The 26,822-nt window shown below is 41.5% G+C and overlaps 1 protein-coding gene across 1 annotated transcript; it reads right to left on the bottom strand.

Annotated features, from left to right (window-relative positions):
- Positions 1-2,816: 2,816 nt before the first annotated feature.
- Positions 2,817-26,553, bottom strand: ylpm1 (YLP motif containing 1). The gene is made up of 21 exons (XM_078289858.1): positions 25,794-26,553; positions 21,390-21,605; positions 20,956-21,144; positions 19,901-20,418; positions 16,154-18,919; positions 15,682-15,799; positions 15,387-15,528; positions 15,193-15,282; positions 14,870-15,044; positions 14,426-14,616; positions 14,056-14,210; positions 13,898-13,960; positions 13,542-13,661; positions 13,214-13,390; positions 13,050-13,133; positions 12,858-12,941; positions 12,663-12,737; positions 5,350-5,401; positions 4,227-4,354; positions 3,784-3,972; positions 2,817-3,108 (listed from the first exon to the last, which is right to left on the bottom strand). The coding sequence occupies exons 1-20, from the start codon at positions 26,295-26,297 to the stop codon at positions 3,826-3,828; spliced, it is 5,994 nt and encodes a 1,997-aa protein (XP_078145984.1). The 5' UTR covers positions 26,298-26,553; the 3' UTR covers positions 2,817-3,108; positions 3,784-3,825.
- Positions 26,554-26,822: the final 269 nt, after the last annotated feature.

The raw sequence follows: 26,822 nt of genomic DNA on the forward strand, positions 1-26,822 counted from the left end.
ATATACATACAATGTGCACATAGGCATTTCCACTGAACAAACTGCTAGTTCACAAAGAGCTTGTAGTGAAGTTCCACAGAAAACTCAAAGCAAGAAAACGCAAAACGACCACAAGCATACTTCAATGTGAGATACGGAGTTACTTTTTATCAAAACATTGCTCTCAACAACAATGAGAACAATAATGGTCTAACAAGCAAACATATGTGATGTAAAGCTTTTCCCTTATACGTGTGATGTGTGCACCGTTACGTTGTCTGGACAGTTTTTCTGCCACATTTTGCAGCTGCTTTGTATCACAGCTAAACTAAACGCACTGATTATACTCAGCAGTTCTGACCAACTTGAGGCAACCAACCAATCGCTGTATTTTTATAGATTACTCCACTAAGAAAATATAGAAATAAATTAATTCAGATGAGAAATAAATCTTTTTGACTTGCAGATTGTCCTGTTTTTCTTTGTTTACAATTTCAACTGGCTTGTGAGACTTTTTGATACACCTGTAAACAAAAATAAGGCACCTCAGTTGTATTGTACTTGCTTATACACACTGATATTATGGTTGCTTGTAGGCATTGATATTGCATTTTAGTATCACGTATAATACTACTGTGATATCTATTCATTGTCAATTTAGCACCGGTAGGGTAACCGTTATGCCAGTTTAATCTTTTGTGTGACTTAAAATTTTAATGTAAGTTTCTTAAATAGGACCCAAGTGAGAAGTTTGGTCTGTCATACAGGTCATAAATAAAATATTCTTGTCATTAAAGGCCACAACCCAATTTGGGTCCTGAATTATAATGCAAGAAATCAAGCGTTAAAGTGAACAAAGCCCACACAGCACCTAACATGTCCTACCCAATTCACAGTTTTGTCAAAATAAAGGAAACACCATTACAATTTCTCTGAGCTAGTGGCTTTAATGTGTGACACTTTTTCTGGCATGGTGTTGCTCCACTAAGGGCAAAGTCAAAGCCAGTCACTAAAACTGTAATGATTTTGACTGATTATCTGGCCCCTCTGTTAGAGTGGAGGACACCGGATTTCAGCATCTCCCATACATACTCAACTAACATCACAACTGGTTATTAATAAAGCCTTAGCTTATGGCTAACATTATCATCATGCTCTTCAAACAGTGAAGTGGACAGTCATGCCTTGGTAGGTGCATTGTTATCCTGGAAGACACCCATTAAGAAAATTAATGCATCATGTGGTAGGAATTTTCCAAGCCAACTTAGAGATGACTGGATATATTACAAGTATGGGAAGCACTCCACAGTACAATTTCACATTGCTGTTAGCTCTATTTTAATTATACTCTGTACAATGATGTACCTGATTACAGCCAGGACTCTCTGAAACGAGTCTGAATAACAGAGAAAGATACTGTAGTGTTGTCCTGTATGAGATGGACATCCCCAAAGGCTTAAATGGGATAGTTAGCTTTGTAAGAATATTGTCCGATTTTTATTTTTAGCAATGTCGGTGAAACTCAATGGGGCTAAAAAAAAAAACATGTCCATGAAAAGTCAAATGTAGAACCATGATTAAAGTAATAGTTAAGGAAAGGATAATTTTGCCTTCGTGACAATGGCAGCTTGACGTAGCTTCAGTTCACCGGGAGCGCTGCTCTCCAATACGCACTCAAGGGCCAAAGCAATATCCAACAGTTGAACCCAAAAAGCGATTAAAACACATCCTTTCAACACAAAAACACTCAGACTGCAATGGGACCTGCCTACATCAGATTTCCGATTATCCATGGCCTGAAACTTGCATATATTGCGACATTAGATGTTATTTTAACTAGCGTGAGCTAGTTGGCAAGTAGACTGCTCAAGTACTCTGATGCTGCGTTTATGTCAAATCGGGTTTTCTGTAGATACGAACTTCCAACTGGGAAAAAACTTTCCCGTCAGCCTCCTTGTGGTGATTACAAGTAGGACATGTGGGAATTTTTTGCGGGCTTCAATATCTCCCGCCTGGCCTCATGAATTGTAGCAGTGTGTCAACATAAGTGTTAAACACAGCAGGGAATCCACCAGTGTCGGCAGTCCAAGGTATTAAAAATCAAAATGATCAGTTGTATTGACACTAATACAATCAACCATACTTACGAAAAGCAACAAATATCTGCTGTAGTTTGCTTATGGTTGATTTTAAATTCATACATACAAATTATTTTAAATGTGGGCGTTCCAACAAGTAAAGCACGTAAAGAATTCTTTAAAGCTGAAGCAACAAAATCCCGTTTTTGCACTTCTTGCGATATGGCGTGAACGTGGGAGAATAACGGCAGCTAGCAAAGTAAATAAGGAAGTGTGTGAGCAATGCTAAAAAGTAGCAAATGGGCTATTGTAAGTGTCATAATTGTTCAATCACAGCTATTTAATGACGTGTAATTGCAGTGTGACTGTTACTGTGTTGATAGGACGTGTTTTAATACATTTTTGGGTTCTACTGTTGGAAATTGCTTCGGCTCTCTCTGTGTATTGGACAGCAAGGTACACAAAGCTCTGCAGTGAAGTGACACCAGAATTATCCTTTAACTATGGAGGGACTTAAACATGACCTTCCAGATAATTCTTTTTCAGCTCTACTGACTTGCACTATCATCACTAGCACCTCCTGCTTCCACTTTCTTGATAGCAAAAACACTGTTCTGAGGACTTTGTGTGGACTGAGGACTCCTTGATAGTGATCAATCAGATAACCTTCTTAAAATGTAAGCTATTTCGTAAAGCTGAAACGATAACTCAAGTAAGCCACTCCAAAATCGGTAATTTTGTGAAACTTTTATTCTTTCTTCACTTATTCATGGACAAAGCAACAGTGCTACAGGTATACACAGAGCATGTTGAGTATAAAACAGCAAAGCAAACATGACTTGATACAGAATACATCACCAGAAGAAGCACAGAATTGAAAATAAACTATACATTTATTTGTGAATATCGAGAACGCCTGCTTAAAACAACAAACAAAAAAGCTATATTGTATCCCTAGCACTGAAATAAACAACTAAGAATATAATATTGGTAACATCATCTTGATGAGTTGAGTTCGAAGTAAGGTTCAGTGTTTTCAGAAAGTGGACACCTGAGGGAAAAAAGAAATGATTGATAATTGTGCCACGGACAGATTTATATTTGTGCTATCTCTACTTTAAATTATGTTCAAGTTTTTGGTACACAATTAATTAGCTGACTTTTAGGCAATATAAATTCAGCTTCACATCGCAATTCACAAGTCCTGATTACTGTCTCATTACACAGAAAAAGGACTGTTATAAATGTGTGAGTCATTAGAAATACATTTTTCAGCAAGGTTATTGATTCATTCAAAGCATTTTAGCCACGATATATTGAGCTTAAGTTTGGAAATACAAGCACATTCTTTTCAGGGCAATGACTTGCTAAACAGTAGTGGGATAAGACTGTCTGGATGAATCAAATATTTTGCCAAATGGGTAACCATGTTATATTGTTTTGAACTAATAGGAATTACTTCAATTTTAGAAACTACTGGTCCACAGGGTACAGTTCAAATGGAAGGCACAGCACGCAATAGGAAAAGGTATCAAACATTTCTTTATGACATCATTAAAAGTGCAGCACTAGGAAAATATCCAAATGGCATAATTAAGCCGCTAAAATAAGTGTTAAGTCGTATTTTCACAACACATATTTCCTTTCTCTTGTTTCTTTTATCAGCTATCAGTAACATCTATAGCCCTCGTAACAACAATGTAATTCAGTAGACGAACATACGAACCTTTTAATGAAGGGACAAGACGAGGGGAGTAAGATTCTCTTCTTAGAAATACTTAGTGCGGTTGAGAGCTCTCTGCGCCAGCTGGCCACTCTCGTCGGTTATTCTCTCCCAGTCTGTTTGACCCACCACAAAGCCGATAGCGCGCTTTCGATCTGCTTCCTTCTGCTCTTCAAGATCAGCCCACCGAACCTTTAACAAGAATGAGAACGACCAAGATGTGTTATGAGCAGGAAATGGAAAAATGAGCATCATTCCGGCTAAATGCTACAAATGTATTATTTGTTGAAAGACTTAATTTGTATAGTAGGTCTCAATACAAACTGAAAAACAAACTTGGAGCACTAGGCATATGACATTCAATTTTTTAGTGTTACCTCATTGGCAAACAATTAGATTTTAAGATTACCAAAGAAACAGGTTTGTAGTGTGGCATGACAATTTACCCTTTTCTTTCCCGGTTCTGACATGCGTGTGGCATAGTCGTCTGGCAGCTGAAGGAAGTCCTCAATGCCTGCCACGCCTTCGCCTTCACGTTTCCTCTTCCCACCCCCCTTCAGGCCGTCCAACTTGTCTGTATACAAGGAAAGATGCTGTCCAGGTCACCTCTGCCCTCACATCAAAAGATCCTTTTTAGCAGCTGCCAAAGTACAACCACAGTCTTCTTCTATTGACCACTAAGCAGTTCCATTGGAGCAATTTGGGGTTTAGTGCCTTACTCAAGGGCATCTTGATAGTTAGTCGCAGTTTAGAGAGGGGAGTGTTTCTTATTCACTTTCCCCTCTCACTTGCCTGGCTTGGGACTTAGGAATGATGGCCACTTGTGTATGCCAAAGGCAGGAACGGATGGGCATTTTCCCAACTCTGCTTTACATGCAGCACGGTGCTCTGATTCTTACACACTTCCATGGATCAAAAAAATCATGATTTTACTAGTTAAATTGGAACTATTTGAGGAATTGCTATAACTTTTTGCCATCACACGATTTGAGTTAACTTTAGTAGCATGTCTCAGTCTATACTAACAACATGAATGGAAAATTAGCTTTGAGCAACAATGAATGAATCCCAAAGATAATTTTAGTTGTCCATACATTCTCCATTTATACCATTTTATATAGTGGTTTATATAATGCCACCTTTTTGGTGAACTTATGCGGTGTATTAAGCAGACTGAGAGAAAGACAGACTGAGTAATCACCATGTGATAAATTGATGGACCATTTCTCCTCATAGACATCGTCATGACAAACATAATTCACATATTTACACAGCATACATTATATAAAAAGTTTGATGGCTGTAGGATAAATTAGCAAATAATTTTGACTACTGAACCATCGTGTGGTGCAGCTTATTCTCTGCATCCAATTTCAATGTCATACATATTGGAATGTAACTCAAACAAATATAGCGAGAGAAATAAAATGCATACAAGCACAAATATCAAAATATGAAAAGCTGAAACTGGTGAAGACAAGAATCCTCTATATTATGTGATCTATATCAAAGAGTGAGCCAATCAAAGTCATAAAATAAGAAAGTCCACCAACAAAAGGGAATACCTACCGAGTTTTGCCTCAGATGTGTCCATCTCCCATTTGCTTTTTGGAATGTAACCCTATATTATACAGAGAAACACTGCAACAGTTAAACCTCTGAGTGGCAAAGGGATAAGGGAAAGGGAGAGAAAGAGGGGAAAGGGGTTGGCTGAAAAGAGAGGAAATTTCTTTAGAGGTTAAAAGAACAAATGTCAACAAGGACAAGTGCAGGAATGAAACTGCATGAGGAATTATGTAGTACAGACATTTTTAGGTTACATACTGGCATGCAAACATTTTTGATGTAATGACATCTTGTAAGCTGAGAGAAACGTATGCGTTCAGACTAAGCCTGATTCTAGGGAACATGCAAAAGAAAAGTTAGCATTGACAGCAGCTGTGCTCTGCTTTATAAAACAAGTTCTGTGCCACAGTGCTTCACTTACAAATGGCCTTAAAGTGACAGAGGCAGACATCTATTTGCTTCCAAGTCAGAGGATAAGCAAACACTCGTGCCTACGTTAACTAATGATCATATGATCGATACATTACATTTCCAGTTATTTTTTCAAATCTTTCCAATTCCTGACATGGTAACAAAATGATGCCTGACACTACAAAGAGCAAAGGCACTTGGGTCCCATCCTGAGTTTGCATCATCGTTGCTTGGAAAAACTATTTTTCAAGGTCAAGAATTTGCAACATTAATTATATGTAGTTTACGGACCTGGCATCAGTACAACTTTTTATTGACAAATCTCTAATTGTTACGTTACAATGCTTTCAAGGAACGCTATTTGGCTAGCTAGCTAACAGCAAATTGCTGACTGTCCATAGCACTTGCCAGCTGGTCAGTAAGGACACACTGATGTACGCTTTTGAGACATTTACCAATTTACTATTTAGGCTAGCTAGAAGGAGCTGGGTGGGAATTATGGAGGTAAGGTTCCAACTAGACCCCTGCTGGCAACGGTCATTGCTGGGATAAATTTCCATTTATGTCCCTATAGACTAATGCAAAATAATTTTTCAAATTAAAAACTTAATAAACTTTGTCACAAATGTCATTTTCAAGGAGATAATGTTATATTTAAATGAAGTGCAATTAAATCTAGCAGAAAATCTGATTTTTGTTCATAGCCAGTAGTCACTCAGTAGCCAGTTCATTAGGTAGAACACCCATTCATGATAATGGATCGCTATAGACTTGCGGGGACATGGTTTGCTGTATAAAGTAGGTATTAAGGGATTTAGTTATCATTTGATTCAATGTTAGACTGCCCAAAAGGAGTAACCAAGGTAATTGTGAGTGGTATTGTTGGTGCCAAATGCCCAGTTCCAGTTTTTCCATGCACAGCAGAGTCTGAGGTTTATCATGAATGCTGCGGCAAAGAAAAAATATCCAGTCAGTGGTAGTCCTGTGGGTTTAAACAGCCTGTTGATGACGTTGAAGGAGAATGGCAAGAATTGATTAAGCCAACAGGCTGGCCACAAAGGATGGCAAATAACAGTTCAGTATATCAGTGGTGCAAAGAAAGACACCTCAGAATGCATCGTTCGCCAGTCCCATAGACTGTAGAAAATATTGGACAGAGTGACTGTGATGTCACCTGATGACCTTGTACTGGCCTGTATGCAGCCTGGGAAATGGGATTTCTGGGCGCCAACTTGTATTTTAGGAGTCAGGGAATGTGCAACAAAGTACAAAGGTGGAGCAGGTGGAGCCCACAACTGCAGGAATAGTCAGCCCATATTGCCTTATATGGTTATAAAGCATGGCTGTGTAGCTCAGATCCATCGTCATTGCCAAGAACAGGATTATGCAGATACGCCCCATTACATGCACCACCAAAAGGAATAGCCAACCATGTGCCATGGAGGGCCGAGAGTCTGCAGGTTTTCATTCCAACCAGACCTACAGCAGGTGATTTCACTGATTAGTTCCTCCTTTCTGGCTGAAGAGGTGCTATCGGTGAAACCACCTGCTATATGTCTGGTTGGAATGAAAACCTGCAGACTCTCAGCCCTCCATGGCAAAATGGTTGCCTATCCCAGCAGTACAGAGATGCTTCAAAAGCCAAGGCCAGTTTTGGCCCCTTGGCCAGTCCTTGTCACATATAGGTTATGGTAGGAGACAACCACCCAGTACTAGAGGAGTGTACCTAATAAATTGGCTACTGAGTGTATAAGTATATGGAACTACTGTCATGTGTACGCTGAAATGTATTTTCATCAAATTACCTATTGAGTGATTAAGCTGGTTTTAGCAAATTTTGAACGTAATCACAATGGGGCAGAAGGACGATTATCCCCTCATACCCCCTCTCTAGTACAGGGTTTCCTGCAGTGCTTTATAGTCAAAGTGGTCTGCCTTAACCAAAGAATACACTGGTTTGACTATAAAACCATAAAAAATCCCAAACTCACTGACAACAAAACCATGCTGACATGGGTACGACCACATCTGCTGGCCAGAAGCAACAATGTGACCCATGAAGAGCAAATCATCACATTGTGTGAGTCAAGTTAATTGTTATAGCTTCAGCTAGTGTTGAAGCCATAATATCAGCATACTCCGTCTAATATGTTGGTATGTAGCTCCATTAGCAAGTAAGTCCATTAATTAAGTACGTTAGCAACCTCCAATTATTTCCTTCATGCTGTTGCAAACCATAACTTTGCACTGTGATCCTTTTTGTATTTTCTGGTATATGGTAGGGATGTGCGCGATTAGTCGACTAGTCGATTAAACGGTTCTACCCTCGCTACTCGGCACCAGAAATACTAGTCGGTTAAACTAATTATTAATAATGTACAATGCCGGTTAACTGTTGCGTCTAAGATGTTACACAGCCACCCGCCACTAGCTGGGGCTGCAGCCCCGGCAGGCGGTTATGCCCGGATGTAAACCAGCGAGGTGGAAAGTGGGACCGGACAGAGATGACATCTCGTAAAACCAGCGCGGTTTGGCAGTGTTTTGATCTAGAAAATGAAAATAAGGTTGTATGTAGGCTGTGTCAGAATAAACTGGCATATAATCACTCTACCGGAGCAATGCGTAACCACATTCAGCACAGGCATGTGGACCTGCAAGGAGAGCATGCTGCTGGTGCTAGCACTGCTAACCAAAACGGCAGAAAACTTGCTTAATGTCTTTATTTGGGGATGGCTATGGAGAGTCCGCGGATCAAGATGAGCTGGAGCGCTACTGGATGGAAACCTGTATCCCACCTAACGAAGATCCACTTGTGGTTGGTGCGGGAACAAAACTATGCCGGCTTGCAAGTCGCTATCTCTGTGTGCCTGCAACATCTGTGCCAGCTGACAGTTTTTTCAGCTGCTGGACTTACTGTTAATAGACTGAGGTCTCGCCTTTCACCCGAACATGTTGACATGTTGATTTCGCTGAACAAAAATGTTTCGTCAGTCGAGTAAGTAGGCCTACCACGCTGTGTGTGTGTGTGTGTGTGTGTGTGTGTGTGTACCTGCTGTTTGAAGCTGATTGCCAACAGCATGCCGTTGTTGAATAGCCTAATAATCTAATGTCACGTCGATCAGTAGGCCTAATTGTTATTTTTTTGTAGGCCTATTATTGGTAGTTTTTCTGATGACTGATTATTATTTTTTAATATTTTTTATTATTTTAAATGTTATTTGTTAACTTTTATTTAGTGAGTTGTCATGTTTTGTAATGTGCAATGTTCATAATAAACTGCGCAAAGTGCCACACATTTCAGTGGCAATTTATTTATTTTAAATGTTATTTGTTAACTTTTATTTAGTGAGTTGTCATGTTTTGTAATGTGCAATGTTCATAATAAACTGCGCCAAGTGCCACAGTTATTGAAGAATGTGATTAACGGTTTCAAATGGCTCTTAAATACACGCAATATTTTTTCGGACGTTTTAACCCTATAGATTAAATTGTGCTCAATTTTGACTGTTTTCTGAGTGTTTTCTTACTTTTAGACAAGTCGACTAGTCTAAATTTAAATTTTCGTTTAATCGACAGGGAAATTAGTCGTTAGGAACATCCCTAGTATATGGTTATATGGTTATGGTCTTTGTTAGCTACAAGTAAGATGATAAGAATTTGACACAATGCAAACTAATTTAATTAAGTTTATGTGCTCCTGTATTTTAAAACAGAATTGGCAGATAGAAAACCTTAAAAGAGTGTGTTACTTATTTAGGTATTTAGATTAGTCAGCTACCACCACCTGGACAAACACATTTCCTGCGGGAACTGTTGAAGTAACAAATTTGTGGCCATAGCAGAGGTTTTGTGGGTAACACTGATCACATGGTGACCTATTTAAGGCCTAGAGATATTTGCTTAAAATCAGCATGTGAACAAAATATTGCACTTTGCTTTAAGACAGACTAATACAGCATTCTTTCTATCAAAGTTAACTCAGCAGTATTGTATAATCCAAGGGTCCCCAAACTTGTCCCATGTGAAGGACCCCCAGATCGATATACATAAGACCACAGATGCCCCCATTTGATCGAGGGTTTATCTCCCACATCTTTGAGTTGTGTTGTGTCTGTCTACACTGTGGATCTAGATCTACTGCGGACCCTCTGACTCTCAAGCACCCCTGGGGGATCGGTTTGGGGAGAACTGGTAAAACCTCCAACAATGCAGCAACAACAGTGTCTGTAACCAACAACACAGACACTGAGTCTCAGTGTGAGTCTGAGTGAAATATTTAGGGATTTTTTGGGGAATCTAGATCATCAGTGTAATTTTAGAGGCACTCATTTCCTTTTCATTCAGCTCATTAAAAGGGAGTGTGTGTAGTTCACACACTCACAATTTTAAAGCATTGTGGTTTGAATCTAGACATCTGGATGGACTGTCACATCTGAGAATCTATGGCCGTGTCTGAATATCAGTTCCTTCCTTTTCTTGTAATCGTTTCTTGATCTCTTGAACAAAAGTCTATTAGAGATGTCAAGGAAAATTTACAACAAAAGGAAAAAAGCTTAATTTTTTATACACTCAAAACAGCAGCCATCTCCACTCTGTGGAAAGTGTATGAGATAAACCACTTAAGAGTTCATTTGCCAAGTACTGACAGACACGCATTATACAAGTTACCACAGTTTTCCACAATCAGAGATTATGTCTAGGAATGCATCAATATTGGTATTAGATATCAGGCCCTGTGAAGCCTCAGAATTATCAGAATTTCTCCAATACTCAAGTCTTGTACCAAAAGCCACGTGTAACAAACCAGAAATCAAAGCAAAGCGACATAAGTCAGCTATGATTTTCTGGCCATTTCACATATAGAAGGGTTTCAGAGCTCTCAGTTGGTCTAAGATTATAGATTAAAATGCTTTTTGGTGATCTGAATGTGTATTAGCCTGCTCACAATTGGTATAAGCAGTGGAAAAAAGATTGACTATATAGTAATATATAGAGTATTGATTCAAATTTAATACAACATCATGTTTAAAGGATTCATTAGCCATCATTTGAAATCAATATGATCTAAACACTTTAATTCTAAATCAGGTTCTAAATCATGATTTGGGTAAAGCTACATTCACACTGTGGGATTCTGTCCTAGACAAAAACTTGATGTCGTGAACAAAATCTTTGGTTCTTTCAAAATCATCTGGGGCTCCAAGGTGCTCGGACTCTTCCGGTGAGTGACGACTCGCAGCACGACCGGCTCTGACATCGTGCTAGAGCATCATGCTGATGCCAGGTGCTTGGCCCTGTTTCACTACTCATTTCAACATGCCCTCGTTGACTTCCCCTTGGCACTTCTCCTCGGGGGAATCCCCACTGCCATTTTAAGTGCTGTTCCTGCACTCTGATAAATCAAGTAACATTTCAGAAATCAACCCTTTGAGGGCCGAGGGAGCAAGTCAACAATTATGCAGACTTCAGGAGCGCATCTTGTCCAGGACACATTGTGATCGTTCGTAATTTCTTGAGAAAACATATTATTATACAAAATTATTATGTGTCATTTTTCTTCTCTCCGATTTTTGCTTTTTCTTGTTAAATACTGAATAGTTTTCAGCCTTTAGGCCTCCTCTGATAATGAAATGAAACAACCTGATGCAGCCTGTAACAGGGGTCGCAAATAGGCATTGCTTCCTTTTAAGGGGCCATGAGCCCAAAGAACCACTGTTCTAAACCACATGTTGATAACCGTGTGAATAGTTGAATGGATGGAAAATTGAAATTAGGGTTTTAGTTTTTTTTTCAGTCCAGAGAAAGATTTGTATTTGCAGTTGCAGAGCATTCTTACCTGTGCTTGTCTATGAAGCTCTCTCTTATATGAATGCATCACCTCAATGCCAGGGCATGTTGGATGTTGTTTATTATAGTGTGTTCAGTAACTGTTATGATACAGTGTATTGTAGTGTAGTTCAGTAACTGTTATGCCCTCACTCGTCATTGTACTTTGTATTCCAGGGCTGGTTGGCAATCTCTGTCCATATATGGGCTCGATGACCGTTTATGAGGCCATGTATGCATTTATTTACACATAAATTTGAAGGACATTATAGTCTGAGGAACCAAGAGTCATTTCTGCTGACTATGATCATGCACCGTCTGCATGGAGTAGCCAGTAGAAAGATTTGAAACTTGGAATTGGTTACTTGTTGCGAGTTTAAAGCAGTTGTTCGGACATGAAAGAAAGGTCTATTGGAAATTAAATTAAGTTTATTCTCATAGGATAAGGTCATTGTTTAAGGTTGAGTTGATTTGTTGTTTTGTTTTTGATTATTTTGTTTTGGGACTGTTCAACCATTTAGTCTCTCTTTATCCTGCTCCTCTCTCTTCTGTTCTTCTCACTTTACTTTAGATTATTTGTTACTTGTGTAATTTCTAACAGTTTTTCTGTGCTGCTGCTGGCCTGGTCTCTGTTGTAAAAAAGAGCCTTGATCTCGATGCAAGATAATGGATAAAAATAAAGAAATTAAAAATCTATAAAAATACTTTTCTAAAAATTTTGAACAGCTTTCATTTTCCACAAAACATAGCCTAGCATGAAAAAAGGAGTCATGATTTTTTTTAACCTGCTTATCAATTTCACTTATTTAAAACTCACCTTAATAATAAAAGTTATTAAAAGACTAAAAGCTAATGTTTTTGGTGAGAGTTAAACTGACAAATCTGATGAAGAAGCACAAAGAAACACCAAAGACATTAAGCCTCTTCCTGCAAAACCTCAAACATTCATAGCTTATAAAGACAGCATTGATACTGAATCAGAGGCTTGAATCATCCTTGTGTGGTAGATGTGAGTACACATCAGTGAAAAATGAGGTTGACAACTATGTGGCTACAAATGCAAGCTTTTCATATCCTACCAGATCACCCTCTTCTTCCTCCTCCCTCTTGGGCTCCTTGGGCTCATCATCAGGATTGAAGTCCTCCATTTCAACCTAAGAACACAAGTACATTTGAGCTTATTTTTATCTTTGATTTAATTCATATTCAGAGCCAAAATATGGCTTATTATTTCATTCAGAATGCTGAAAACTGTGAAATGAAAAAGATCTCACCTCCTCAATAGCAGCATCCTGAAGCAGGGATCGGACATCCAAGCGCACCATATGACGTGGCGAAGACTCCCAATTACTGGACATCTGTGTGAAGAATATTTCATGAACAAAGTATATATCACCGTTATGTACCTCAGTGGAAATTATGAATGTTTACAAATGTATTTGAGGTGTCTAGATTCCCATACTGACCTTCATTATGTCCTTGAGCGTGCGGCCATGGACATTTCTCTTTGTACACGTCTGATTGTCTGCAGTGATTTCAGCCACATACACCTAGAAAAACATAACTATCTTTAGCATACTGCAGATTAAAATGACTTTTGTTTCCAACTCATTAATTAAAATCAACTCACCTCAAATCCTTTCGTTTTGGCTGCACTCCAGAACTGATCAAAATGTTTAACCCTGTCATTAATAGTGTCTATAATAATGAAGGGGAAAAAGCCGTCGTCCAGAGTTTTCTTAAATGTTTTAAGCATGCTGCTCCGGTATGTGTCCTCCATCTCTGGTTCATACTCGTACTCAAGAACCTGCAAAACAGAATTTTAGGTTATTTTGTTGTTAATATTTACAATAATAGTCGTAATACATCTGTGCATTGATGTTCTGTCCACTGATGTTGAGATCACAAACATGATTTTCAATCCATATCCTTTTCCATTAATATTGGGCTAAACTCACCTTGTTTTTGACTCTTTTCCCTGTGTCTGGGTCCTTTTCAACTTTCTCGACCTCCGTCATGAAGTAGTCATCCAAAACAAGAACTCTTGGTGGGGCACCACCGCAGTCTACTTCCTTGTCCTTAACATTGCAAACAAGATTGGAAAGCAAAGTTTATATATTGGCTTTGTCAGAGAAGGCAAGATATTTGTGATCTTGTCAAAAAACATTTTTGTCTTGGAAAAGCATATAAAACAGGCTTTTCCAAAAGTAATTTCTTTTCACAAACAAAAAGTATTAATTCAAGAAAGCAATCTTGCCATTAGAAAATGCCACAATTACATTATCATATAATTTGCTGTTCTGATTCCACTCACCCGTATAAGCTTTGCAACATGGCTTTTTCCACTTCCTGGAAGCCCTCTCATTATGATGACAATCTGGAAAAACATGTTATTTGTATAAATACTTAATATTATACAACAAAAAATTTGATACTGTAGCACTGAGAAACATGGCAGCAGTAACTACGTACTCTTTCCGGCCGAGATAATCTGCCTGGTGGTTTGAGGAGATCGTCAATATTCTTGATTTCTGGTTTCTTCTCGACTCGTGGGGGAGGCTGAGGTGGAGGTGGTAGAGATGATCCAGAGCCAGACCCTCGCTCCTCTGGATAACTCCTTCTGTCCACTGCATGATATTATATGCAATTCAAGTATTTCTCGACTTGGCATAATTGTTTCATTATAGATTCTAGCAACGTATACCAGCAAAATGTGTTTTAGCAATTGAGAAATAAACTGAACTAAACCTGGCACTAGAGTGAAACCAGTATCAATCAAATCCTATCACCATAGACCAGGTCTGTGAAAAACATTGGATATTGGATGGGGGATTTCACGTACTGTAAGGTGAGGAGCCATGGCCATAACGCTCCGGCCCACTGCGTTCGTGTCCGCTGCGCTCGTAAGGAGGTCTATCGTAGCCAGACCTTCCATAATGCTCGTCTCGATCTCGACTGCCACTTCCCTCCCTCTCTCGCAGGTCCCTCTCTCTTTCCCTGTAGCCTGGGCGCGGTGGGGGTCCCAGTGGAGGTCTGTACAGAAGAAAACGGGATGATTAGGTTTCAGGTTCCCAACAAAATTTCCTATTTCAAACTGGCACACACCGATGACTAATCACAATGTATGGTACAATGTGATATAATACCTTTCTTCAACAACCATGGGCTGTGTGCTTGAAGCAAAAACAGACAAAAAGAAAAGAATATTACATATGTACGGAAGCAGCAGTACTTCCCGACAGTTTGGATAAAGGGGATGTCGAAACCCTGAGAGGAGACATACTACCTGTCGTCTCTAGGGGGGTAGCGCTCTCTCTCAAATCTCTCTCTTTCATAATCCGATGGAGGCTTGTCTCTGTACATCTCCCTCTCTCTGCTGTACTCCCGGCGGTCCATGTAAGGGTCTGGTCGTCTTTCATAGTATGAGTCTCTGCTATAAGGCTCTCTGGGGCCAAGAGGTTCTAGGAGGAAGATAAAATTGTTCAACAATAAGCATGGCTAAAAAAATAACATACCAACCTGGTCACAATAAATGCAAGCTTTATTTGATTGGCACAAGATATGCTTTATGGTGTTGATAAACTTGCTGCATAACACTATTAAACTCACCTTTTTCATACCCCCTCTCTGATGGCACCGGGTCAGGCCTCAACACAATCCTCTCACCATAGGAGATCCGCTCAACAGTGGTACCAGGTTCTAAATATTGAGAGAGTTAATTTTACCAACAATGTCCTGAAACCTTCCCTGTCACATTTCTGTGAAATGATGATGCCTTAAAAAGTCTTCTTTGCTGTTCCTACCATGCCCATGGCCATAATCCACAGTCTTTGGAATCACTGGAGGCTTGGGTGCAGCAGGGAGAGATGTCTGGTAACTTGTGGTGACAGGCTTGGTATCCCAAGATGCAGGGTCAGTCGTAGTCTGTCCAGATGCAGCCATGCCCTAAGGATGAAAAAAGATGCAATTTGATCTAAGAGTAAAATACATTATGTTAAATATGCAAATGTAAAATAAAAATATATAAATAAATAAATATATATAAATTATAAAAATACATGTAAAATGAATAAATAAATACTAATAGTTATCATTTACCTTTAGAGCATTCCTCACTTCTGGAGGGATCTCCAAACCCAGAAGACCAGCAGGAAGCTCAGGTGTGACTTCAGGTGCAGCAGGCTCAGTTCCAGGTGTCTTCCCCTCCTGCATTTCTCTGTAGAACAAAGGAATGTTAGTTAAATGCTCATAAAAGTTCCCCCAAAACCATCTTTGATCGTAAAATAAGTCATGCAGATGTCACATGTATGCAGAGGGGTCACCTTAGCATTTCAAAGATAATGAAAGAGTAGTAATATAATTTACAATTAAAGAGTTATAATTTTCTGATCACAATTTTTAGTCAGTTTTTATTTCTGACTTTCACATATTGCCTGTTTAAAATATGGAATTTGTCATTTAGAGCACCAAAAAAATCTGGTCAAAAATAAGCTAAAGCCTAAATATAACAAATGCAATGATTAACTAAGAAATGTTAAAATTCAAACATCAATAACGAAATGTAAATTACCTTATCAATTTAAGCTCTTGAGCAGCTTTCAAGATGATTTCATGCTGACGCTGAGAGAGAGCAAGTACACCTGCTGCGTTTGCTGCTTGAGCTGCCGAGTCATGTGTGCTCTCTGGCACCTTTGTGATAGGTGCAGCCGGGGGTGGTGGAGGAGGAATATCCAAAGGAGGCTCTTCTCTGTGGTCCTCATAGTGGGGTCTACGATCCTCATAGTCTGGAGGATACCCTCTCTCAGGTGGTGGAGGAGGTCTTGGAGGCCTATCCCATTCAGTAGGGGGTGTTGCGTACGGTGGTTCTTCTTGCCGATATGGTGGCTCATCCCTGTACTCGCGTATTCTAAGCTCTCCTCTTCCCCTTTCGTGCTCTTCATATGGATATGGGCGACCTCTTTCCCTTTCCTCTGGCCAATGGTCATCTCTGAAGCGCTCTGGTGGCGGCGGCATGCGGGGAGGGTACTCCCTCTCTGGTGGGGCACGCTCTCTGTCCCATTCAGTCTCATAGAACTGATCCTCATGTTCATACTCCTCAGGGGGATAGTCCCGTGGTGGTCGCCAGCCATATCTGTCCTCCCCATGGCCATAATCCTCGACAAAACCCTCACTGTATCCCTCTTCATATTCCTCATGTGGTAGACCTGGACGCCGCATCCCTCTTGCTATGCCTCGACCCATAGGTCGCCTCCTAATCCCTCCCCTCTCCATCATCTCATGTGGAGGCGGAGGAGGGCCTCTGCCGTGGGGGGGTTGATGCCATCCTAGTTCTCTCTCCATGCCTTCATCATACAACGGCTCTCCCATTGGATCCATCATATCATGAGATGGTGGCAGACGCCGCCTGCCTCTTACCATATCGGGATGCATAGGATGGCCACGAGGGTCATGGCCACGGTGCATAGGGTGCCTCATCGGATCCATTTCTATGCCATCAGGGTCCATTAAAGGACCTAATGGATCGTGATCCATTGCCCCATGTGCTGGGTGAGGGGGGCGTCCTCGACCCGGGTGCATGAAACTGGGATGGCCCCGTGGAGGACGACCCCGACCAGGTGGAAACGGGGGTCTCATACCTCTCATTGGAGGTCTCCTTTCTCCCCAATAAGGGTCTCCTTCCTCCAAGTACTCCGCTGTCTCAGGCTCTTCCCAGTGCCTATCCATTGGCTCTCCTCTTCCCATAGGCGGTCCTCCTCTTCCCAAAGGCGGTCCTCCTCTCCCCAACGGCGGTCCTCCTCTCCCCAAAGGCGGTCCTCCTCTACCCAACGGGGGTCCTCCTCTCCCCAAAGGCGGTCCTCCTCTCCCCAAAGGCGGTCCGCCTCTCCCCAAAGGTGGTCCCCCTCTTCTCATAGGGGGTAGTCCTCTCCCCATAGGGGGTCCTACCATTGGCTCATCATAATACTCCTCCTCTGCTGGAAAGTGATGTTCCTCTGGCATCCACATGTCTTCTTCAGGGGGCGCCTCTGATTCCTCACCGCCAGGTTCCTCATATGAAGGATCTTGCCACTGGTAGTCTTCCTGCTCTTCCTGCATCCCAATGTCCTCATGTGGTGGCATGTAGTCATAAGACATTTCATCCACCTCCTCCCCAAGTGGCAAAGTGTTAGGACCCCTGAACTCTCCACGCCCCCTTTGCCCAAGTCCTCGTCCACGCCCTTGGACAGGTACTGGGGGCTGGCCTCGTCCCCTGCCATGTACCATTGCAGGTGGAGGCTTTGGAGGCTCTGGTCTTGATTGTGCTTGCCCAGAAGGTTGTGCCTCTTGTTGGACTCCATGGGGCTTTGGCCCCAGCTGGGGTTTGTTATTTGGCGCTGGCCCACCTGGTTTGAGATTATTCTGCACAGCTGTATTTTTTGGAGGCACAGGCAAGGGAGCTGTTACAGAGGGCTTGGTGCTCACAGGGTTGGATTTATCACTGGTAGCAGAATCATTACTGCCATCTGAATTCTCAGGCTTTGTGTCTGTTTGTAATGTCTGAGGAATAGGGTCACTTTGGACAAAGAAGCCCTCATTTCCGAGTAGGTTGTCGTCTGCCATGTCTTCTGGATTGATAGTCTTATCTGATTTTGATTCATTTTCTTTTGCAGTCTGCAGTTGCCCTGCTGATTTTACTGGAGCCTTGGAATCAGTATTGGTCGGTTGTTTAGTGACTGGTTCTGTCTTAGGCTGAGGACCTTGCTGTACTCTTTGCTGGGGCCCAGGAGGCCGTTCAAAGCGAGGTGGAGGGCCAGTTTGCCTTGGGGGCGGTTCAAATCTAGGCTGCTGCCCAAACCGAGGTTGGCCTCCTCTTGGGGACTGATCAAACTGCGGACGGTCAAATCGGGGGGGACCATCAAAGCGCTGCTGCGGTTGGTTAAATCTGGGGGGACCATCAAAGCGCTGCTGCGGTTGGTCAAATCTAGGGGGACCATCGAACCGCTTCTGCGGTTGGTCAAATCTGGGGGGACCATCAAAGCGCTGCTGTGGTTGGTCAAATCGGGGGGGACCATCAAATCGCTGCTGCGGTTGGTCAAATCTGGGGGGACCATCAAAGCGCTGCTGCGGTTGGTCAAATCTGGGGGGACCATCAAAGCGCTGCTGCGGTTGGTCAAATTTGGGGGGACCATCAAAGCGCTGCTGCGGTTGGTCAAATTTGGGGGGACCATCAAAGCGCTGCTGCGGTTGGTCAAATTTGGGGGGACCATCAAAGCGCTGCTGTGGTTGGTCAAATCTGGGGGGACCATCAAACCGCTGTGGCTGTTCAAATCTTGGGGTGTTTCCTCTGGGACCATCAAGCCTGTTGGAAAATTAAATGCAAGAACACATTGTTATTCAGATACAAACTTTGTTTTAAGGATGCTCAATGATAAACTAACAATGACTACGTACACATGACAGAATTTGTTAATGACAACCGAATTTATGAATGAGAGTGAATGCACATATGTATGGTACACATTGGAGCAGACTGGAGTAAAATGACTAGACTGTGTATGTACAGATAACCGGAGTCACTTTATCCATAAGATCTTAATAAACCGCCACCGACAGCAGCGTTGTATTCTCTTTTTCCACCGCATGAACCACATGAAATAGTTTTAAGCGATGTGGACCACAACATTTAGGTTGCCCCAAGACAATTGCCCCCTGCAATCTTGAGGAAAACAGGCTGGATAGAAAATCTGTGAATGTCTCACTCTCACAACACTTACCTCAGTCTCTTTAAAAGTAACGATGATAATATTACGAATGTTGCGCCTTACGTCACTAACAACCAGTTGTCCAATGCAGTTCTGGTTCACACTACTTGGACTAACTGAATCCACTCTCAAATTCGGTAGTCAATACCTGAATTTTTCAGGTAGCGAGTTTGGTTGTAGAATGTGGTTGTCACTCTCCTTAATAACTGAACTGTGTGTGAACTAAGCACTACAGTGAGGACTGATACCCATATTTTGTGAAACTTGCGCACAGACAACAAGATCTGTTAAACACCAAACAGTTTCTTACACAATATTCCATCATCTGAAAACCATAATTTTTATCTCAGCGCAGGATCATTTCTATTCACATTTATAATATTCTAATTTTTAACATTGTTCTGTTCACCGTGGACTTCCATTTGTCAAGAAAATAATGTGTTCATTCTGCTGTTGGAAAAAACATTCATTCCATTAATAACTGTAGGCTAAACCATAGCAGCTTGAAAACTCCTAACCAAAACGTCCCTTCTATTTTTCCATTCAACATTACCCCAAATCTCAAGGTTGCGGCTGACCTTGGACCTCTAGGGCCGGTGAAGCGAGGTGGTTGACCGGTGGGGGGGGCTGGTGGTCTGACTCCTCTACCAGCAGGGCCCCCTCCTCCCACAGCGGGTCCAGTGGGTGATTCTGTATGTGGCCCAAAACCAGTGGGCCGCGGACCTTGGGACCTAGGACCAACAGCACCAGGGGAATGCTGCACACCTGGGCTCACCATGCCTGGCTGCTGCACTTGCATGTCTTGTCCAGAGTGCTGCCCATACTGTCCCATTATCCCAGTACTGTACTGGCTCGAGGGGTACGGCACCATGGCTCTGAGAGCGGCCACCCGCTCTTGCAGGTGGGCATGGGTGGCGTTCATCTGCTCTTTCCACTGCTTCCATTGGAGTTCATAGTCCTGGAGTTGGTCTTTGTGGGGGTATGTCTGGAACTGTTCGTACCAGAGGCTGAAAGTGTGTTCCCAGTCTTTGAACAATGGGGTGAATTGCTGCTGTTGCATTTCGTAGTGCCTGAGCTGCATTTCGGCAGACATTGACTGCAACAAATTACATTAAGGAGAAGATGTTGTTATTCATGTTTGGTTTAAAGTATAATTATAATAATGGTGTGTAAAACATACTATCGTTTTATTTTCTCCTTTCTCTTTTTACAGAGGTCATGTATGTTAAGTGCTAGACAAGGGAGAATAAGAACTGAACACTGAACTTGTAATATGATGCTCTTTGTAGGCCCATAAAGAGCACATTGTTGTACTTTCTGTTAATTTGCTGTAATTTTTCACCTAGTCTTTTTATCCTATGATGCTTTGGAATTCATACTTATTTGCACATTGTTATTGATACATTTCTACTTAAGATGTTGGTTGCATATGTTATATAACCCCCATTCGCTCTATTCTTATTTCTATCCTTTTTTTCTTTGATGTATCATATTATTTCTTGCACTGCAACAGCTCAATTTCCTGGCTCAACTTCCTGGTAGCTCAATAAAGTTTCAGCTAATCTAATGCAATTCATAGTAATAGCTACTATCTGTGCAGTCATAATTATCAATGAAAACACCATCGAGCTACCTGTAGGTCCGCTGGCTGCTGAATCAACTGTTGGTACTGTTCCAGGATCTGCTGTAGCTTTTCATGCTGTTGCATGAGAGCCTGGTATTGTATGCCTGCCCTCTGCTGCTGCACCTGCTGCCACTGTGCTGCTGCAGCCTGCAGCTGCTGCAGGCGGGCGGCCTCCTCCGGGTCCTGGGGGACCTCCGGCTGCAAAAAGAAACAAAGCAAGATTGGAGGAAAATATTCTTTCTATAATTCACGGTCAACATCTTTGTTATAAAGAAAGGCAGTCTGTGATGGAAGGGGTGACAGACATTTTCACAAGTTTCTGACAAAACACTTCACTACAGTCTCATATGGTATTGTACATTGCTATTTACTTATTTCCAAAACATGACAAGTTTGCATCCCTGACACACACACTCACACTTGTCTATATAGGGCATACTTACCTCGTCAGGTGGTGGAGGTGGTGCTGGTGGCTCCTCTTTTGGTGGGGGTGGAGGCGGTGCGTTTTTCGGTGGCTCTGATGGGAGAGGAGGAGGCGGCAAGTTCTGGGGTGGTGGCGGCGCAGGACCATCCCCCTCTTTCTGGTTCTGCTTGGCCTTCTCATGTTTCAACTTCTGTAGATTCTGAAGGTGTTGTTGGTACCAGTATTGTTGTTGCTCCTGAGTGAAATAAAGACAAAGAAGTCGATCAGACAAGACAGATGGGGAACGTTTTTCCTTTCTCGTGAAGACAAAACACTGACAGTGAATGAATGCTGACTGTGAATGACTGAATTAAAATACAAAAAATTAAAGATGAGTTAAGCAATTCACACTAACTAGCTTCTCATTCATGACGACTGCCACCTGCATATGTTAAGGTAAACACTGCTTGCTGCTCTACCACTGTGACTTAACTTTAAAACGAAAGAAAACTAATTTACTAAATACCAAGAAACAAATGGTGTGTTTTGGGAGTACAAATTAAATTAATCCAACAGCACCAAACAGAAAATAGAATGTACAAGGCTATGCATTAGTGGTTAAATACATGTAGTCATATGGATAGATTTACTGGTGTCTGATTAACTATCAAGAGCAGATATTTACACCTGAGTGTAGTACAGTACAATCTAAGTTCAAGCCTTTTGTGGAACTTAAACTACAGGCAGACCATGAACTGTAATGAAGTAACTGATAGTGGGAAATTTGGTAGTACAAAATGGACGGGTGCCACACTCTTTCCATGACACGCAAGAAAGTAGTATCATTTCTCTGGTATGCAAATATAGATGTAGTAGTCAACAAAGGATGAATTATGTCAAGAGAGAAATGGGAAGAGAGAGTGAGATAGAATGATACAATAATTTTACAATAAAATTGTTGAGCTTTTAACACTATCCACATTAGTCCAGCATTGAAGCAGCATTAAATTTGAGAATGCAAGTAGAATGAATTATACAATTTGAATTAGCCCTTATCTGAAAATCCACCATCAAGAAATTTCCCAACTTTCCTAATTTCTAACTCTCTCTTGGCATATGTAGGCATACATTAGGGTAGCATCTGTATTTCCAAACATTCTATTCAGAGGATTAACCTGCAGAATGCTTTTTAATGTGCCAGGGATATTGAGGGAATATACCTATGTATATTTTCTTTATTTGCTTGCTTGCTTACTTCACTAGCTTCGGAAAGATGATATTCCAGCAACTCTTGCAGTTGGTAAGACCAACATGTTTTGGCACATGGTGTTTACAAACCCTAACAGAGGCAACGTGCTGAAACATGTTGGCTTTACCAATAAAACTTTGTTCTCGGTACTGTACTGCAAGTGTTACTGGAATTTCCCCTTTCGCTGTGTTACGTGTCCATTCCAGGCACCTTGTTAGTGGGTGAAGTTGTGCCAGAATATTTTTTCAACCTTTATGTCACCAGACTAAAACAGAAACTGGTTAAACAATTCTTTTAATTCGTATGGCCTAACCATATTTATGGCCTTAGATTACCATCTACATTTACTGATGAATTTTGACGATGAATTAAGCATATTAATACACATTTCTTACTATTAGTAAAAATGTACTTACCACATCAATATAGCCTAATGGCACTCATTGAGGATTCACACACTGAACAGAGCTGACTTTAAACAGATTGTCAATCTTTTTTTGCAGTAATTCAGTAATTATTGTTCTCTAACCTCTGAACTAATGCTCTAATGCACACTTAAACTGAAAATCCACACGAAAACAACTTTGTGACCTTGCTCCTACATTACTAACACTGATTGATCTACAACCGAACATGATATTCCATTCCCTATTTCACAATCGCATACAACAAATTTTAGCAAAAGAAAGTGATTTAGGTTGATAGGTTCAAACTCCACAGCCTTTTCTTTTCCTGTTAACTAACATAACATTTTTTAAATTGTAAACCATATAGCCTAATCTGTTCTTTCATTTTAAATTGACCACTACAGATGTGAACAAAGCCTGGCTGTGCTAATGACATAACAGCTATACCTGTGAGTTTAAAGTGAAATGCTGCTAGATTTCTATTACCTGCAACAGAGCTGGATGGCCCCGTTCCATCCGTTTGTCTGTTAGCAAGATAACTCCAAAAGTTATGAATGGATTTGCATGAATCTTTGTGGAAAGATTGGCCATGGGGCAAGGAAGAACTGATTAACTTTTCACACTAAACTGGGGGTGTGGCAGTGGGCGTGGCTTCTCGTGAAAAGGCATATAACTTCAGAACAGATTCACGTGACACACCATCAAACTTTGTGTGCCCGTGTGCTATCTAGTTTGAAATATGCTATTCTGATACTTCAGGATAGGCTGCTCTGTATTGATGAATGATCACTGTTGTCTCCCACAGTTATGAACAACAGAAAACTGCCCCCCCCCCCATCCCCAACTTAAAGCAGTAAAACTAAAATGTATCACAAACACTCAACCACCATTGTCAGTGAATAATCCCCAGGTTGTATTTTAGACTTAGTTCCCTGGTTTGTAGCATTATTTATTAGACTGTTCTGAGCAGGGGTCGCAAACCATGCGCCACTTAGGGCCAAGAGTCTGCAGGTTTTCCTTCCAACCAAAAAAGACAACTAGCTGATTTCACTGATTAGCAAACCTTGAACCAGAGAGGAGGAACTAATCAGTGAAATCAGCTGGTGTTTGGTTGGAATGAAAATGAAAAGACTGCTTGTCCTGGGCCATAAGAATAACATCTGGATTCCTAAATTACGTGCCAATCCCCTTTAAAGGGTTATCAACAAATCAAATGCCCTTGATTTACACTGAACAAAAATATAAACGCAACACTTTTGTTTTTGCTCCCATTTTTCATGAGTTGAAATAAAAGATCTAAGACTTTTTCTATGCACACAAAAGGCTTATTTCTCTCAAATTTTGTTCACAAATTTGTTTAAATCCGTGTTAGTGAGCACTTCTCCTTTGCCAAGATAATCTATCCACCTGACTGGTGTGGCATATCAAGATGCTGATTAAACAGCATGATTATTGCACAGGTGTGCCTTGGGCTGGTCACAATAAAAGGCCACTCTAAAATGTGCAGTTTTTATCACACAACACAATGCCACAGATGTCACAAGTTTTGACTGCAGGAATGTCCACCAGAGCTCATGTTGCAGCATGATAATGCACGGCCCCATGTTGGAAGGATCTGTGCACAATTCCTGGAAGCTGAAAACATCCCAGTTCTTGCATGGCCTGCATACTCACCAGACATGTCACCCATTGAGCATGTTTGGGGTGCTCTGGATCGGCATGTACGACAGCGTGTTCCAATTCCTGCCAATATCCAGCAACTTCGCACAGCCATTGAAGAGGAGTGGACCGACACTCCACAGGCCACAATCAACAACCTGATCAACTCTATGTGAAGGAGATGTGTCGCACTGCATGAGGCAAATGGTGGTCACACCAGATACTGACTGGTTTTCAAAAAATGCATATCTGTAGCCCTAGTCATGTGAGATCCATAGTTCAGTGCCTAATAAATGTCTTTTTTTCCAAGATAAAACTGCACATTTTAGAGTGGCCTTTTATTGTGACCAGCCCAAGGCACACCTGTGCAATAATCATGCTGTTTAATCAGCATCTTGATATGCCACACCTGTCAGGTGGATGGATTATCTTGGCAAAGGAGAAGTGCTCACTAACACGGATTAAAACAAATTTATGAACGAAATTTGAGAGAAATAAGCCTTTTGTGTGCATAGAAAAAGTCTTAGATCTTTTATTTCAACTCGTGAAAAATGGGAGCAAAACCAAAAGTGTTGCGTTTATATTTTTGTTCAGTATAGATTTAATACTAAGAACACTGGTCACAGTACTGAAATTCTTCCACTGGAAGCAAGGATTTGGCTTTGACTTCCTACTTCCTTGGTCCTGGCCAGTGATGTAAACTAAGAAACCCAGTTGGTGAACATGGTAGGGCAAATATAAACAAAAATCAAATATATTTTCAAGAAAAGCATCAAATTTTGTGCTTATGTGTACTTTAATGGCTCTATCCATGCATAACCTAGATCCATTTGATATTTTTTACTATGATGTATGAGATAATTTAGTCCTATGAATTTATGTCGTTAAGATTATGCCAGCATAAAATGATGGCTAAAATTACTTTTGGTGGGTTCAACCTTCCCTTTATCCCTGGTCCAGACTGTTGGTAGAGCAACGAGTAATGCTGGAGTAATGAAGGCCTGGTGATCAAAGCTTTGATATTGCCTTTCACACCACAGAACAAACACTTGCAAGATATTACCTGCAAAGGTACAGACGCACAATCGGATTTTTCGTCCTCTGGCGTGGAGGAATCTTTCTTGTTTACCTCTTTTGATTTAGGAGCACCGTTATTCTGGGGGGTCTTCGGTGACGTTGGCTGCGGCGGGGGAGGCTTTGGCAGCGCCTCCTTGGGCTGCGGTGGAGGAGGCTGAGGCTGGTCCTGCGGAGGACCCGGCGGGCCTCGCACCGAGGGAGCCTCGTCTTGTTCATAGTACGGCGGGCCACCAAAATCGCCGCCTGCATGTCCGGGACCTTCGGGCGGCCACGATGATCCGGAATATCCGGCTGCAGCTCCACCACCGTACGCACCTGCAGTATTGTTGTGATGCAACACCGACTGAAGCTGTTTCTGGTGAAGCATCTGCAGCTGCTGCATCTGCTGGAGGTGCTGCTCCTGCAGGCTGGAGAAAAGGGAGTCGTTCGTCGGGGCCTCGAAGCCGCCGAACCCGCCTGCCGGGGCAGCCTGCCCCCCAGCTGGCTGCTTTCGGGGCCCAGGCCCTCCAAAGTTTTGCGATTGATTGCCACCATAATTTCCCCATGAGGGATACATGGTGGAAAGCGAGGCGGTGTATCACGGCCTTTGTGCTCACATACAGCCGGCCCTGTGTGGCTAACAAAACTAGCTAGCTAGCTAGCTAGCTAACGCTGACCTACCTTCTATAAAAGCGATATATTTTCATCACACTACTAACGTTGGGTCAGGCCGCATACAAATAAATAGATACTCTCTCTCTCTGTATTGAGCAACAATTATCCAAAAGACAAAGAAAACAGGTTAAAATGTATCTAGGAAATTAATATTCCGTTGAATTGCTACCGCTAGAGTGAGTGCTGCACACACGGCCCGGAAACACGTCATCCGTCGTCATGTGATGGCTTCCGGTAAAAGTTGTTACCGTCGGTCTCGGGTCAGATATCTATCTATCTATCTATCTATCTATCTATCTATCTATCTATCTATCTATCTATCTATCTATCTATCTACCTATCTATCTATCTATTTATTCATTTTGCATAGCACTGTTAAAAATACAGTTATAAAGTGCTTTACATAGGCTACAATAAAACATAGGCT

Source organism: Centroberyx gerrardi, chromosome 18 (assembly GCF_048128805.1).
Source record: "Centroberyx gerrardi isolate f3 chromosome 18, fCenGer3.hap1.cur.20231027, whole genome shotgun sequence".
Lineage (NCBI taxonomy): Eukaryota > Metazoa > Chordata > Actinopteri > Beryciformes > Berycidae > Centroberyx > Centroberyx gerrardi.

What these genes read in the sequence shown, in the direction of transcription:
- ylpm1 (XM_078289858.1), bottom strand. Translation starts at nt 26,297, where the DNA reads ATGTATCCCTCATGGGGAAATTATGGTGGCAATCAATCGCAAAACTTT. An exon ending in GTGCTCCTAAATCAAAAGAG is followed by an intron (nt 21,606 to 25,793) that starts GTAAACAAGAAA and finishes TATTTCACTCAG; the next exon opens with GAGCAACAACAATACTGGTA. An exon ending in CACCTCCACCACCTGACGAG is followed by an intron (nt 21,145 to 21,389) that starts GTAAGTATGCCC and finishes TTCTTTTTGCAG; the next exon opens with CCGGAGGTCCCCCAGGACCC.